This window comes from Chlorocebus sabaeus, chromosome 11 (assembly GCF_047675955.1).
Source record: "Chlorocebus sabaeus isolate Y175 chromosome 11, mChlSab1.0.hap1, whole genome shotgun sequence".
NCBI lineage: Eukaryota > Metazoa > Chordata > Mammalia > Primates > Cercopithecidae > Chlorocebus > Chlorocebus sabaeus.
The window spans coordinates 126,549,983-126,563,407 of NC_132914.1; the positions used below are offsets into that span (position 1 = coordinate 126,549,983).

General features: G+C 42.4%; 1 protein-coding gene across 1 annotated transcript in view; it reads right to left on the reverse strand.

Moving 5' to 3' along the window:
• Window positions 1-13,425, reverse strand: part of TMEM132D (transmembrane protein 132D) — an 839,174-nt gene that overhangs the window by 274,643 nt on the left and 551,106 nt on the right. The window contains 1 exon segment of the mRNA XM_073021227.1: window positions 5,866-6,049. Coding sequence (XP_072877328.1) covers window positions 5,866-6,049 — 184 coding nt within the window.

Below are 13,425 nucleotides of genomic sequence, written 5' to 3' on the forward strand. Positions count from 1 at the left end.
ATGAATGAATGGATTAATGGGTTATTATGGGAGTGACACTGGTGGCACTGTAAGAAGAGGCGGAGCGACCTGAGACAGCACATTAGCATACTCAGCGCCCACCCCCATACGACGCCCTGCTCTGCCTCGGGACTCTGCAGAGAGTTCCCCACCAGCAAGAAGGTCTTCACCACCTGTGGCCTCTTGACCTTGAACTTCTCAGTCTCCAGAACTTTAATAAATAATTTTCCTTATCAATCACCCAGTTTCAGGCATTCTGTTGTAAGCAACAGAAAATAGACAAATACAGCAGGGTTCAAAGAATAAAATGAGACGAGGAAGGACTTAGAGTGCAAATCAAAGGGACATACTGAGCCGATGTCCTCCCAAGCTTCTTGGGTACGACCCCTACCTATGATGGCTCCAAACACATGATCTCAACCCTCAAGAATAACTGTGCAGTGTCAGAACCCTCCGACTTGCCTAGTGCCCTCATTGTGTGCAAGGAAAACATGGGTGCACAGAGTAGAGGAGTTAATGTGGATCCTGTCTGGGCCTAAGGATCAAGGAAGACCCCGTGGAGGATGCAGCATGGGAGCTGGGCTCTAACGAGACAATTCTAAGATGCTTTTTGCCTTTTCATCAGAATCATGTTTAAGAAAAAGCTCAGAATGTGATATCAAATTGCATTCCTAAAGAGCAATGGCACATTTGATTCTTCAGGTTTGTTTAAGAGCTCTGTGGTCTCCCCCAGGATCTTCAGGGCTGGGTTTGGCAGATGCATCTGTGTGTATCCTTATGCCATGGTGAACACCACATAACACCATCAGCACCAGGTCCCTGTAGGGCTGGAGTTCTCCTTTGATTATTTTCAAGGATAATACAGACATTGTCTGTCCTGACCATGTCTCCTGATTAAGTTTTATCTGAAGTCTCAGATCCATTCTAATAACTAAAACTTAGTGGTCATAGCTGAGACCCAAAGCAAAATGAGAAGCTGGTCAAGAGACCCAACTGGGAGGGCATGTTCTTAAAATCCCACAGGAGAGCAGAATCATTCACCTCCATATCCTGCACTTACAACAACATTAACCACAAGCAAATATCCAAACAGCCACTACCCAACAGGAAGAAAAATGTTGTTTTATTTTAAAATGAAGAGGACTTGTTACAATGTTTTAAAGGACTAGCTGATAAGGAATTCAAAAATTGATAAAGTATATATATCAGTGTCATTACCCCTGAACACTGGTATAAACTTGAAATACTTGTTTTAGCCAAAACTCAGGAGGCAGTTAGGAGAGAAGGACGTTGAAGAACTTTGAGAAACGGAGACCTTTCTCCTTGGAAAGCTGTGTCACTACAAACGGGACTCCAACTTTTCCAAGACATGCAAACACCAGGCTGGGTGTAGTGGCTCATGCCCCTAATCCCAGCATTTTGGGAGGCACAGGCGGGCAGGTTGCTTGAGGCCAGGAGTTTCAGACCAGCCTGGGCAACATGGCAAAACCCCATCTCTACTAAAACATAAAAATTAGCCGGGCATGCTGGTGCACACCTGCAATCCCAGCTATTTGGCTGAAGCTTGAGAATCCATTGAACCCGGGAGGCGGAGGTTGCGGTAAGCTGAGATCACACTACTGCGCTCCAGCCCGGGCGACAAAGCGAGACTCTGTCTCCAAAAAAAAAAAAAAAAAAAAGGAAAAAAAAAAAAAAAAAAAAGAAAGAAAGAAAAGAAGAGCAAACACCACTCTCCAGATTCAGACACTAATGTGGTTACAGATAAGCACTTAATAGATTAATGCTAATGCACCTTTAATGACCTTTTCCCTCAGAATTTGCCTCCCTAAAAACAAAAACATATTTACTTACAACATAGGCATGATTTCCTGAACTGAGAAAACAATGTAATAAATCTCATAAAAACCTATAACTGGATTAAGAAAGTAAAAACTTTCATGATCCTAGACATTAGGGGAAAAAAGGCACAATACTGAAGAAAACGTCAATAAAAAAACACAAAATATTGAAAAAAAATGTGCTTCTAAAAAGTAGCTTTCAATGCAAGCACTTGACCTCATCTTATCCCAGAGCTTTCCAGGAGATGAAATTGCACAGCACACGAAGAATGGAGAGGCCACCAGCTCCAGCCCCAGCAGACCTCAAATCCTTAACAACAGCACGAAATTACCACAATTGCACTCACTTCCAGCATTAGTTTTGAAGACAGTTGTGCTGTGTGTGAATAGTTTAATATTTGGAGATTTTATGCCTTTTTGGTCTTGGATATAATTAGAGGGAGATGAGGGATTTCCATTATGGAAAAGATAATGGATTTGACTACATACAAATTAAACAAACAGACAGAAGTCTGTGCAAGCCAAAAAAGTCTGACCAGCAAAGTTAATTGGCAAATGGTAAACTAGTAAGAGTACCTGCAGTATGTCAATGGAAAGGTTAGGATCACTAATATATAGAAATAGACAGGTGGTTACCAGTGTCTGAGGAGGAGGAAGGAGGAATTTGTGTTTAGTAGCTATAGAGTTTCAGTGTTAAAAGATGAAAAAGTTCTGGAGATCTCTTGCTCAGCAATGAGAAAATACTTAACATTACTAAACTATACACTTAAAATGGTTAAGATGGTAGCTTGAATGTTATATGATTTCTACCATAATAAAAAAAAGATTTATAACAAAGCTATAAGAAGAAATTGAATTCCCAATGAGAAAAGAAAATGGGCAAAAACCAAATGCTTAATAGGAAGTAAACATGTCATCTAAGAAGGGCAAATTAAAGCAACATTGAGATGTACTTTTTGCTTAATAAATTGTCTGTTTTCTAAATTTTAATATTTCATGTTAGAGGAAGTTGCAGGAAAACGGGTATCATTACACATAGCAGGCGGAATTTTAAATTGGTTAAGCTTTCTGGAAGGCAGTTTGGCAAACGTTATAGAAAAAGTAATACAATATTGCATATCCTTTGATTTGAATTTATTTCTAAAAGTTGACCTGAAGGAGTTCATTAAAAATGTGTGCAAAGATTTTTGTACAAAAATATAGACCACAGGTTATTTTATAACAAAAAGCCCTTAATTTTTTTTTTTTGTTTTTTTTTTTGAGACAGAGTCTCACTCTGTCTCCCAGGCTGGAGTGCAGTGGCGCGATCTTGGCTCACTGCAAGCTCCGCCTCCCGGGTTCACGCCATTCTCCTGCCTCAGCCTCCCCAGCAACTGGGACTACAGGCGCCCGTCCATCACCACACCTGGCTAATTCTTTTTGTATTTTTAGCAGAGATGGGGTTTCACCGTGTTAGTCAGGATGGTCTTGATCTTCTGACCTCGTGATCCACCCGCCCCGTGATCCACTCCTCCCAAAGTGCTGGGATTACAGGCGTGAGCCACCGCGCCTGGCCAAAAGCTGTTAAATTTTAAGCTTGTGTGGTAGTGTCATGGAGACACACTGGGAATTTTTGTTTGGGCCTAAAGCTAGGAGACATCTTTTATTCGTGTGTTTTCTTCACACCTGTATGCAATGCATCCGGAAGTCTTGTCTTCTAAGGTGGATGCTGCTGCTCCACTGCTGTTATCTCAGCCAGGACAGCGCCAGACATTTCCCCAGGTGCACTCCCTTCTCCCACTGCTGCATGCTTGCAGCGGGGCATCTGGCTCCTGGAATAGCTCACTCTCTCCAGCCTCCCTTGCAGCTAGATGTCAGCACTTGGTAGAGCTCCTAGGCTGATGGGGTGGGAGCAGAGGTAGGGTGCTCGGGAAGGAGAGAAGCACACTCTCCCCTTTTCCACTTATAAAATATATTATAAAAATTTATAGGCCGGGTATGGTGGCTCATGCCTGTAATTCCAGCACTTTGGGAAACTGAGGCAGGTGGATCACCTTAGGTCAGGAGTTCAAGACCAGTCTGGCTAACATGGTGAAACCCCATCTCTACTAAAAATACAAAAATTAGTGGGCATGTTGGCAGGTGCCTGTAATCCCAGCTACTCAGGAGGCTGAAGCAGGAGAATCACATGAACCTGGAGGGCAGAGGCTGCAGTGAGCTGAGATTGCACCACTGCACTCCAGCCTGGCGACAGAGTGAAACTCTGTCTCACAAAAAAATAAATAAATAAATAAATAAATTTTTAAAGTAATACAATATGCGATATTGTATTACCTTTTAAATAATGTTTGCCAAACTGACTTCCAGAAAGCTTAACAAATATAAAATTCCACCTGCTTTGTGTAATGATTCCCATTTTCCTGCAGCTTCATTAACATGGAATGTGAAAATTTAGAAAGTAGCTGTAACGTGGGTATGGTTGTCATTAATTTGGAGTAAGAGTGATTAGGTCAATGTCTTTGGGGTTACTCAAAGCAACAGGATGGAAAGAGGCCACACCCTGACCTGCCGGAGCCACCTTATGAGTCCCAGGCTGCTGAAATTTACACAGGATGTCGAGAGCCAAGTAAACATCAAGCTCTCTAGGTCAGCATTATAAAGTCTTTTTTTTTTTCTTCCAGAAGCCAGAATACAGTCCCCTAATGCTCTCTTACCCTCTTGAATTCATTCTCCATGTACAGCCACACTGATCTTCTGAAAGCGTAAGTCAGTCCATGTGGCTCCCCCGCAGACGCCTCACGGGGGCTTCCCACTGCATGCAACAATCCAACTCCTCAGGCTGGCTTCCAAGCTCCCCGGAGACTAAACTCAGCTCACTCACCGCCCGCCGTCCAGGCAGGCTGGCTTTCCTCCTTTTCTCTTCTGTTTCAGGGACGTGTGGCATCAATCAATCAATCAATGAATCAATCAATGGATGCATGGATCTAACATTTCTTTCACACATCTCTCAACAAAGATAGAATGAACAAAAGCAAAGTAATTTAATAATGGCAACCACATCCCTTGCATGACAACACTCTTTTACCAAATAAGTCAAGGTTAAAATAAGGCACCTTGCTCTGGGAAGAGTCAGAATGCTCCCAGTACAAAAGGTTGATCAGACAGGACTCTGGCTCTCCACTTAGTTCCAGAGGAAGCTGCTCAGAGCCCATTGCTAACAACTCAGCCCACCATGTTTCATTTTGTTTTGTTTTGAGATGAAGTCTCCGTCTGCCACTCAGGCTGGCTCTGTCACCTCCACCTCCCAGGTTCAAGCCTTTCTCCTTGCTATTCCCTCAACGCTCAAGCGTTGCTATTCCCTGTGACAGAACCACTAAGAGTCCAAAGGAAAGGGCACGACCGTCTCACACAAAACAATAACCAGGGATGCTCAGTGCCTCTCAAATAAAACAGTAAGAGCCCTTGTCAACTACAGTAACCCAAACGCCTTTACATTTCCTAATGAACAACAAACACAGTAACCAGTTTAGTGTCACCAGGCAGCTGTCCAGTTGCCTTGGATTGAAGAACTGATTTCTGGTGTTCTTTCAGCATGGCATAAGAACGCTGGTCAATATTTTCTAACTGGTGGTCTGGGGCACCAGGCAGGTGTTTCACAAATGTCTCGGCGCATTTCATTCCTATACTCGATCTACATGGACTCCACAGCTGTGTGGGTTCGAGATCCACAGGTGTCGACATCGTAAGCTACAAACACATCTATCAAGTCATCAACAATTTTCACACAATAGCAGACCCAAATCTAATACCTGGAGGTTATTTTCTAAATAATATGTTAAGAAAATTGTTTTATAGATAGATCGATCGATCGATTGATACACACACACACACTCACACACACACACACAACAATTGGCTATTGGCAGTCAACTTTGTGGTTTCATTTCTCACTGTCCTGGTTCTTGGCTCCTCCACTTTTCCCCACCCAGCCTGGGTCACCGTATGGCGCCTTCCCCTCCCCCAACAGCCCAAGGCGGGGCTTGCTTACCATAGCCAATGGCACAACTCCAATCAAGTCCTTTGGGCTCACATAGATCTTCGACACTCCCAAGTCAGACGTGATGTCTCCAGGGTACTCGACCTGCCACGTGACCAGCTGTGTGGCTGGCAGGTCACTGGGCTCTTCCACCTCCACGTCGATCTGCATGACCTCGTAGGAGGCGCCATCCGCACTGGAGAGAAGACACAGAGGAGAACAGCTTTCAGGGACTGATGAGGCATAGCATGCTTGGCAGAGAGTGGGCAGCCCTTGGCCATTTCTCTATGTACCTCCACACGGAATCAAGTGCACACATCTCTGCAAAGAGCATTCAGAGATGCCATTCCAAAATGAACAAAGGAGCTTTAACATGCTCTGCAGCATTTGCCTGGTCTTAGATACTATCACTCCAGGTTCCAAAGTCCTTCTGTCTGTGGGCTGCTCAGCTGCCCCAGAGCAGGTATTTGTGGATAATTATAGGAAACAGTGATTGCATTTCTTAAATGCTTCCTTTCCCATTCTCCATTTAGGAGAACACGTTTCCTCACTCTCACAAATGTCTATGCAATTTCTATTGGATTTTCCAAAGCCGTAGCCAGATTGAGTTGGGTGCACAGAATTTTAAGGATGTCTGAGGGTGACACGGTTCTGTTATCTGGCAGTGGTAAGACAGAATTGCACAGAAACAGGCAAGGTGTGCACAACAAAGCAGGGTCAAGGGGGTCGCTGTGATGAGCATGGAGAAGTCACCAGATACTACATGGAGATGGGAGTCATTGAGACAAAGACTGGTTGCTAGACACTCAATTTTCCTATAAGCATACATCTAGAAACAAATCCACCTGGGACTTTCTGGATTATTTTTATAGCTATTTAAGTAATTAATTAGCTGGCTGCCTCATCATAGTGATTTTTGGTATAATGTCTGTGCTCTTCTATGTGACAGGTAGAAAAATGTAGATTTAGTGCCTGCCTTTGCCTGAAGAGGAAATGAACAGGGTGTAGGTGAGAATGAATAGAAGAACCCAAGGAGAGAGGTGCATTTTAAAGCCTCAGTGGACAAACAACATCTACCTGTCAGATCTATTTCTAAAAGATTTGAATTTAAACCTTTGAGAAATGATCATTGAACTCTGACATTTAGGAGAATAAGGTTTGTTCTTTTATATGTGACAAAGCTGTTGACATTTTTTATCACACCGCCAAACTCACCCAAGTTTATCAGTAAGAAGCTCTGAGATAAATGGTGGGGCTTCCAGGGAGCCTTGTTCTCAATGGGAGGGATGAGATGGAAAACTAGAATAACAGGGGAGATTCTAATTAACAGAGAAGGAGGGAGAGAGAGAAAGGAGGAGAGAGGGAGAAATGGAAGGAGAGAGAGAAGTAGAAAGAAAGGAAAGATGAAAGCGATCACTTGAGGTCAGGAGTTTGAGACCAGCTTGGCCAACAGGGCAAAACTCTATCTCTACTAATAATAATAAAAAATAGCTGGGTGTGGTGGCATGTGCCTATAATCTCAGCTACTCAAGAGGCTGAGGCATGAGAATTGCTTGAACTTGGGAGGCAGAGGTTGTGGTGAGCTGGGATCACACCACTGCACTCCAGCCTGGGAGACAGAATGAAAATAGGTCTCAAAAAAAAAAAAAAAAAAAAAGAAACGAAAAGAAAAGAAAAATAAAGATAGAAGAAGAGGAAGGGGAGGGGGAAAAAAAGAGGAGAAGAAGGAGGGGGCCAGAGAAATGAGACGAGAAGAACTGCCAAAAGAAAGAACCCCAATTGCAGAGATCAGCCTTCTGCTTAAACAGCCATCTCTTCCAAGGAACGGGATAGCTGAAATGGGCTATGAGTAATGATGGGGAAAAGATGACGGCTGGCTTTTGAATCCTACAAAATGCACTCCCTCTTGGCTCCTGAAAGAAAGTTGTTTAACTCTTTGAGAAGCAGCTGGTGTGATAAAAATCATCAACAAATCCCCTAGGCCACGGTGGGCTTTTTTCTCCCACACCTTTCTTTTCATAAGAAAAGATGCCACTGTCTCTTTGAAGCCCCTGACTGGCATTTCTACTCACAGCTAGAAGGAACCTGGAATTAAGATGCTAGAATGCATCTTTGTTTTTGTATTTGAACTTGACAAGAATTTTGGTATGACTTTCCCGTTGATGAAATGGGATAATCTCCATCTTGTCTGTGTTGGGTCTCGCCTTCTGTTTTTAATCACGAGAAAAGGAATTTACAGAACAGAATTAGCATTACTTGCGTTTGAGCCGTGTGAACACCTGCATGAGTGTAGTTCACTGCACACAATAACTGCTTATATGTCCACATCACGTTCTACCCCTATTTCCTTCCAGGTTCCTTGACCTCAAATAAAAACCGACAAACCTTGCCTGCACTGGAATACTGGACGCCTCCCACCCCACAGCCCCATACTTCTGTTTTTAGAGTTTTTTATCAGAAAAACCTTATAAATCTCTTCATATATGTAAGTTCTTGCCATCCTAGAAGACCAACCTATAATACCATTCAATAAATATAAGGTAAAAGTTCTCCATTTACTTCATCTAATTTTACTCTTCCTATAACCTTACATGATTGTTCTATACATTTAGATTTTCCCTTCTTCTTTAGATCCTTTTCCCGGCCAAGATGTAAAAGCAACAATGTCTTTTTTCAGCCAATTGCCCTCTCTATGAAGTGGTGATGAAAATATTCTAAGTTGGGAATTCTTAACCCAGGACTACACCAACGTTCAGGAAGGTTGTACCTAGAACTTGTGGGGAAAATGCTGCATACATGTGATTTTGTGGAAAGACTCCTTAGCTTGCATGAGTTCCCCAATAGTTCATCTACAGTAGGGTTGTGGACCGAGTTCCCCAATTGTTCATCTACAGTAGGGTTGTGGACCGAGTTCCCCAATAGTTCATCTACAGTAGGGTTGTGGACCGAGTTCCTGCGTTCCCTAATAGTTCATCTACCGTATGGTTGTGGACCGAGCTCCTGAGTTCTCCAATAGTTCATCTACAGCAGGGTTGTGGACCGAGTTCCCGAGTTCCCCAATAGTTCATCTACAGTAGGGCTGTGGACCGAGTTCCCGAGTTCCCCAATAGTTCATCTACAGCAGGGTTGTGGACCGAGTTCCTGAGTTCCCCAATAGTTCATCTACAGTAGGGCTGTGGACTGAGTTCCTGAGTTCCCCAATAGTTCATCTACAGTAGGGCTGTGGACCGAGTTCCTGCATTCCCCAATAGTTCATCTACAGTAGGGCTGTGGACCGAGTTCCCAAGTTCCCCAATAGTTCATCTACAGTAGGGTTGTGGACCGAGTTCCCGACAATTTCCTTTATAAATGCTGCACACAGTGATCTCATCAGAATATCTCATTATGTGTATCTTAGTGCAATAGTGGGAATTTGAATTTTAATGCCCCTTTGTAAATATTTAGCACTGAACAGCTTCCCAAACTCTTGCATAGTAGGCAATATTTATCACTTCTTCACGTTTTACTCTAAAGACAAGGACTGTGCCCTTGCAGTTTGTGTGTCCAACAGATGGTACATATCCTGAAAACAACGGTCACGTTTATCTTGTTGCATTTTGTGCTTATAAGAGAATGTAATTCCTGATATTCATCAGAAGGGAATCTGATGTATTATAGGAGATAAATACAGTCAGTCAAAGAGAAGTTTATAAAATATATCTGGTTAAAGCAGTGATTTTTCCACCTCCCATGCATTCAAATTGCCTGGGAACTTTACAAATAAAGCAATGTCCAGGCATCATCCTTACAGATTTCTGATTGTTCCTGAGTGGAGCCAGGGTCAAACGTGTTTGAACAAGAGCAACTCCATCTTGAGTGAGGCTGGAAAATGAGGCTGGCCCTTGCTGGGCGGCATTCCCAGAAAGTTAGGCATTCCTAGCATCTAGATGTTTACGGTTAAGGGAAGAAATTAATAATGTTTACTAAACAGACCCAGACTTGGGAGTGTCCAGATATCCTAAAATCTGGAGAAAAAAGACATTCCTAATTTTGCTTTACAGAAAATAATGTTGCCAGGCGCGGTGGATCACTTGAGGTCAGGAGTTCAAGATCAGCCTGGTCAACGTGGTGGAGCCTCACCTCTAAGAAAAAAAAAAAACAAAAAAAAAACTAGCCGGGTGTAGTGGCATGTGCCTGTAATCCCAGCTACTGGGGGGGCTGAGGCAGGAGAATTGCTTGAACCCAGAAGCAGAGGTTGCAGTGAACTGAGATCGTGCCACTGCACTCCAGCCTGGGTGACAGCAAGACCTTGTCTCGAAAAAATAAATAAAGATAAGAATATTGATTCTTGTAAAACATAGTAATTAAGAAAATTAATCCTTTATCACAAACCCTTGTAGCACATTTCTCCATATACACAAACATTGTACCCAGGGTGGACACCTTCCTCCTCTTACTTCCGGAATGTCCTACTCTGTCTATGGAGTAGCTGTCCTTTTGCCACTTTACTTTCTTAATAAACTTGCTTTTGCTTTGCACTTTAGACTTGCCCTGAATTCTTTCTTGCATGAGATCCAAGAACCCTCTCTTGGGGTCTGGATCAGAACCCCTTTCCTGTAACATATTTCTGGTGACCACAGATGGGACTATAGTGCAGAAACCCTGACCCAATGACTACCTTTGGATAAATGTTGGGGTCCTGTAACATATTTCTGGCAAACCCCAAATGGATGATACTGAAGAGACCCCCGACCCAAAGGAAAATCATCTGCATGCAGCAATTGGCTAACTTTGGGTAAGTGGGGTGCATATACCTGGGTACAGAATAGGATTGGGTTAGAGGCACAACTTAGGGGAGTCAGAGTCTCTCCCAAGACAGAGTGGGTTAGAGGTCCCTCTTAATGAAAGGCAAGGATGCTTGACCAACCTTGGGTTAGAGGTCCGACCTTGGGTTAGGGCCCGACTTAGTTGTGTCTAAGATTGAGGGGGTTAGAGGCTCCTCTCAGTAAAGTCCATATCGGCTAAAAGCAGGTTTGGCACCGCAGGCTCTGCTCTTCATATTAACCTGCCTTTTTCTGTTGCTGCATGAATCAATTTCTTGGTTGCTGTCTCTGTTTCACTGTCATTTTCAGGAGACTTTATTTAAAGGGTCTTAGGGATTTTAACTTAGTCTTTTCCTATGTTCCTCCCGATTTCCAAGTGTCTGCCTGCAAAACATTAGGAGCAAAAAGCATTGATGGCTCCATCTCTAAAATTGCTGATTGAGATTTGGTATTTAACAGCTATGAGCAGTAAGATTAGATAGATGTGGTTGTGTTTTGTTGTCACTATGCTGACTAGGTGTGACTGAGAAGCACAAGGATGGAAATCAGGGGACTCTTCCCTTTGCCATTTTGTTTCATTTTGCACACTAAAAAAACTTCTCTCCTTTCTTGGATTTGGGCAAACCAGCTTTGCTTGTCTGCTATTGCCCAGAACCTGCTTGCTCTGGTCCTTCTCATCTAAATCCTCTTCATTTCCTTTGCCTTATTCGACATTTTTGTCAAAGTCCATGTTGTGGTTTATCTAAGATTCCTGGCTCAGTTCACTTATGTTATTTGGATAATATGAATAAGAGAATTCAATTTTTGGCAGGGATCCCCTCATTAATGCAGCTGGCCTTCAAAACCTGTCTTATCCTTGTTAGTGGAACTCGGCCAGCGGCAATACGATCTCACAGGTTTGGAACTTTTCTTTCAACATCACCTGCTTCCTTCATGGGAACCACAGCATCGGTTCCAAAGAACTCACCACTGGGATATATTCTCGAACATTGGGACCAGTTTCAACTGAATGGACTTAAGAACAGAAAACTGGTGTTTCTATGTAATACTGGTATTTGGCTTTGTTATTATTTGGAAAAGCAAGAGAAATGGCCTCCTATTGGAACGATGGCCTTCAATACTATACTTCAAGTGAGTTTGTTTTTTAAGTGGGAGGGAAAGCGGGATGAAGTATCCTATGTTCAAGCATTTTTGCTGCTCAGTCAGGATAAACCTCTGCAGCAGCTGTGTGCATGTTTGATGAGAGGAAAAGAAAAAGAGCTAGACATGGTTCTGTTTATGTGATGGATTACATTTATTGATTTGCGTATGTTGAACCAGCCTTGCATCCTAGGGATGAAGCTGACTTGATTGTGGTGGATAAGCTTTTTGATGTGCTGCTGCTGGATTCAGTTTGCCAGTATTTTATTGAGGATTTTTGCATCGATGTTCATCAGGGATATTGGCTTGAAATTTTCTTTTTTTGTTGTGTCTCTGCCAGGTTTTGGTATCAGGATGATACTGGCTTCATAAAATGAGTTGGGGAGGAGTCCCTCCTTTTCTGCTCTTTGGAATAGTTTTAGGAGGAATGGTAAAATTTTGTACCTTTGGTAAAATTCGGCTGTGAATCTGTCTGGTCCTGGGCTTTTTTTGGTTGGTAGGCTATTAATTACTGCCTCAATTTCAGAACTTGTTACTGGTCTATTCAGGGATTTGAATTCTTCCTGGTTTAGTCCTGGTAGGATGTGTTTGTCTAGGAATTTATCCATTTCTTCTAGATTTGCTAGTTTATTTTCCTAGAGGTGTTTGTAGTATTCTCTGAAGGTAGTTTGTATTTCTGTGGGATCAGTGGTGATATCTCCTTTATCATTTCTTATTTTGTCTATTTGATTCTTCTCTCTTTTCTACTTTATTAGTCTGGCTAGCAGTCTCTATTTTGTTAATCTTTTCAAAAAACCAGCTCCTGGATTCATGGATTTTTTTGAAGGGATTTTCATGACTCTGTCTCCTTCAGTTCTGCTTTAATCTTACTTATTGCTTGTCTTCTGCTAGCTTTTGAATTTGTTTGCTCTTGCTTCTCTAGTTCTTTTAATTGTGATGTTAGGGTGTCAATTTTAGATCTGAACATATCTCACAATAATAAGAGCTATTTTTGAAAAACTCATAGCCAGTATCATACTGAATGGGCACAAACTGGAAGCACTCCTTTTGAAAACTGGCACAAGACAAGGATGCCCTCTCTCACCACTCCTATTCAACACAGTATTGGAAGTTCTGGCCAGGGCAATCAGGCAAGAGAAAGAAATAAAGGGTATTCAAATAGGAAGAGAGGAACTCAAATTGTCTCTTTGAAGATGACATGATTGTATATTTAGAAAAGCCCATTGTCTCAGCCCAAAAACTCCTTAAGCTGATAAGCAACTTCGGCAGTCTCAGGATAAAAAATCAATATGCAAGTATCACAAGCATTCCCATACACTAATAATGGACAAGCAGAGAACCAAGTCATGAATGAATTCCCATTCAAAATTGTTACAAAGAGAATACAATACCTAGGAATATAACTTATGAGGGACGTGAAGGACCTCTTCAAGGAAAACTGCAAACCACTGCTCAAGGAAATAAGAGAGGACACAAACAAATGGAAAAACATTCCATGCTCATGGATAGGAAGAATCAGTATCGTGAAAATGGCCATACTGCCCAAAGCAATTTATAGATTCAATGCTATCTCCATCAAGCTACCACTGACTTTCTTCACAGAACTAGAAAAAACTACTTTAAATTTCAC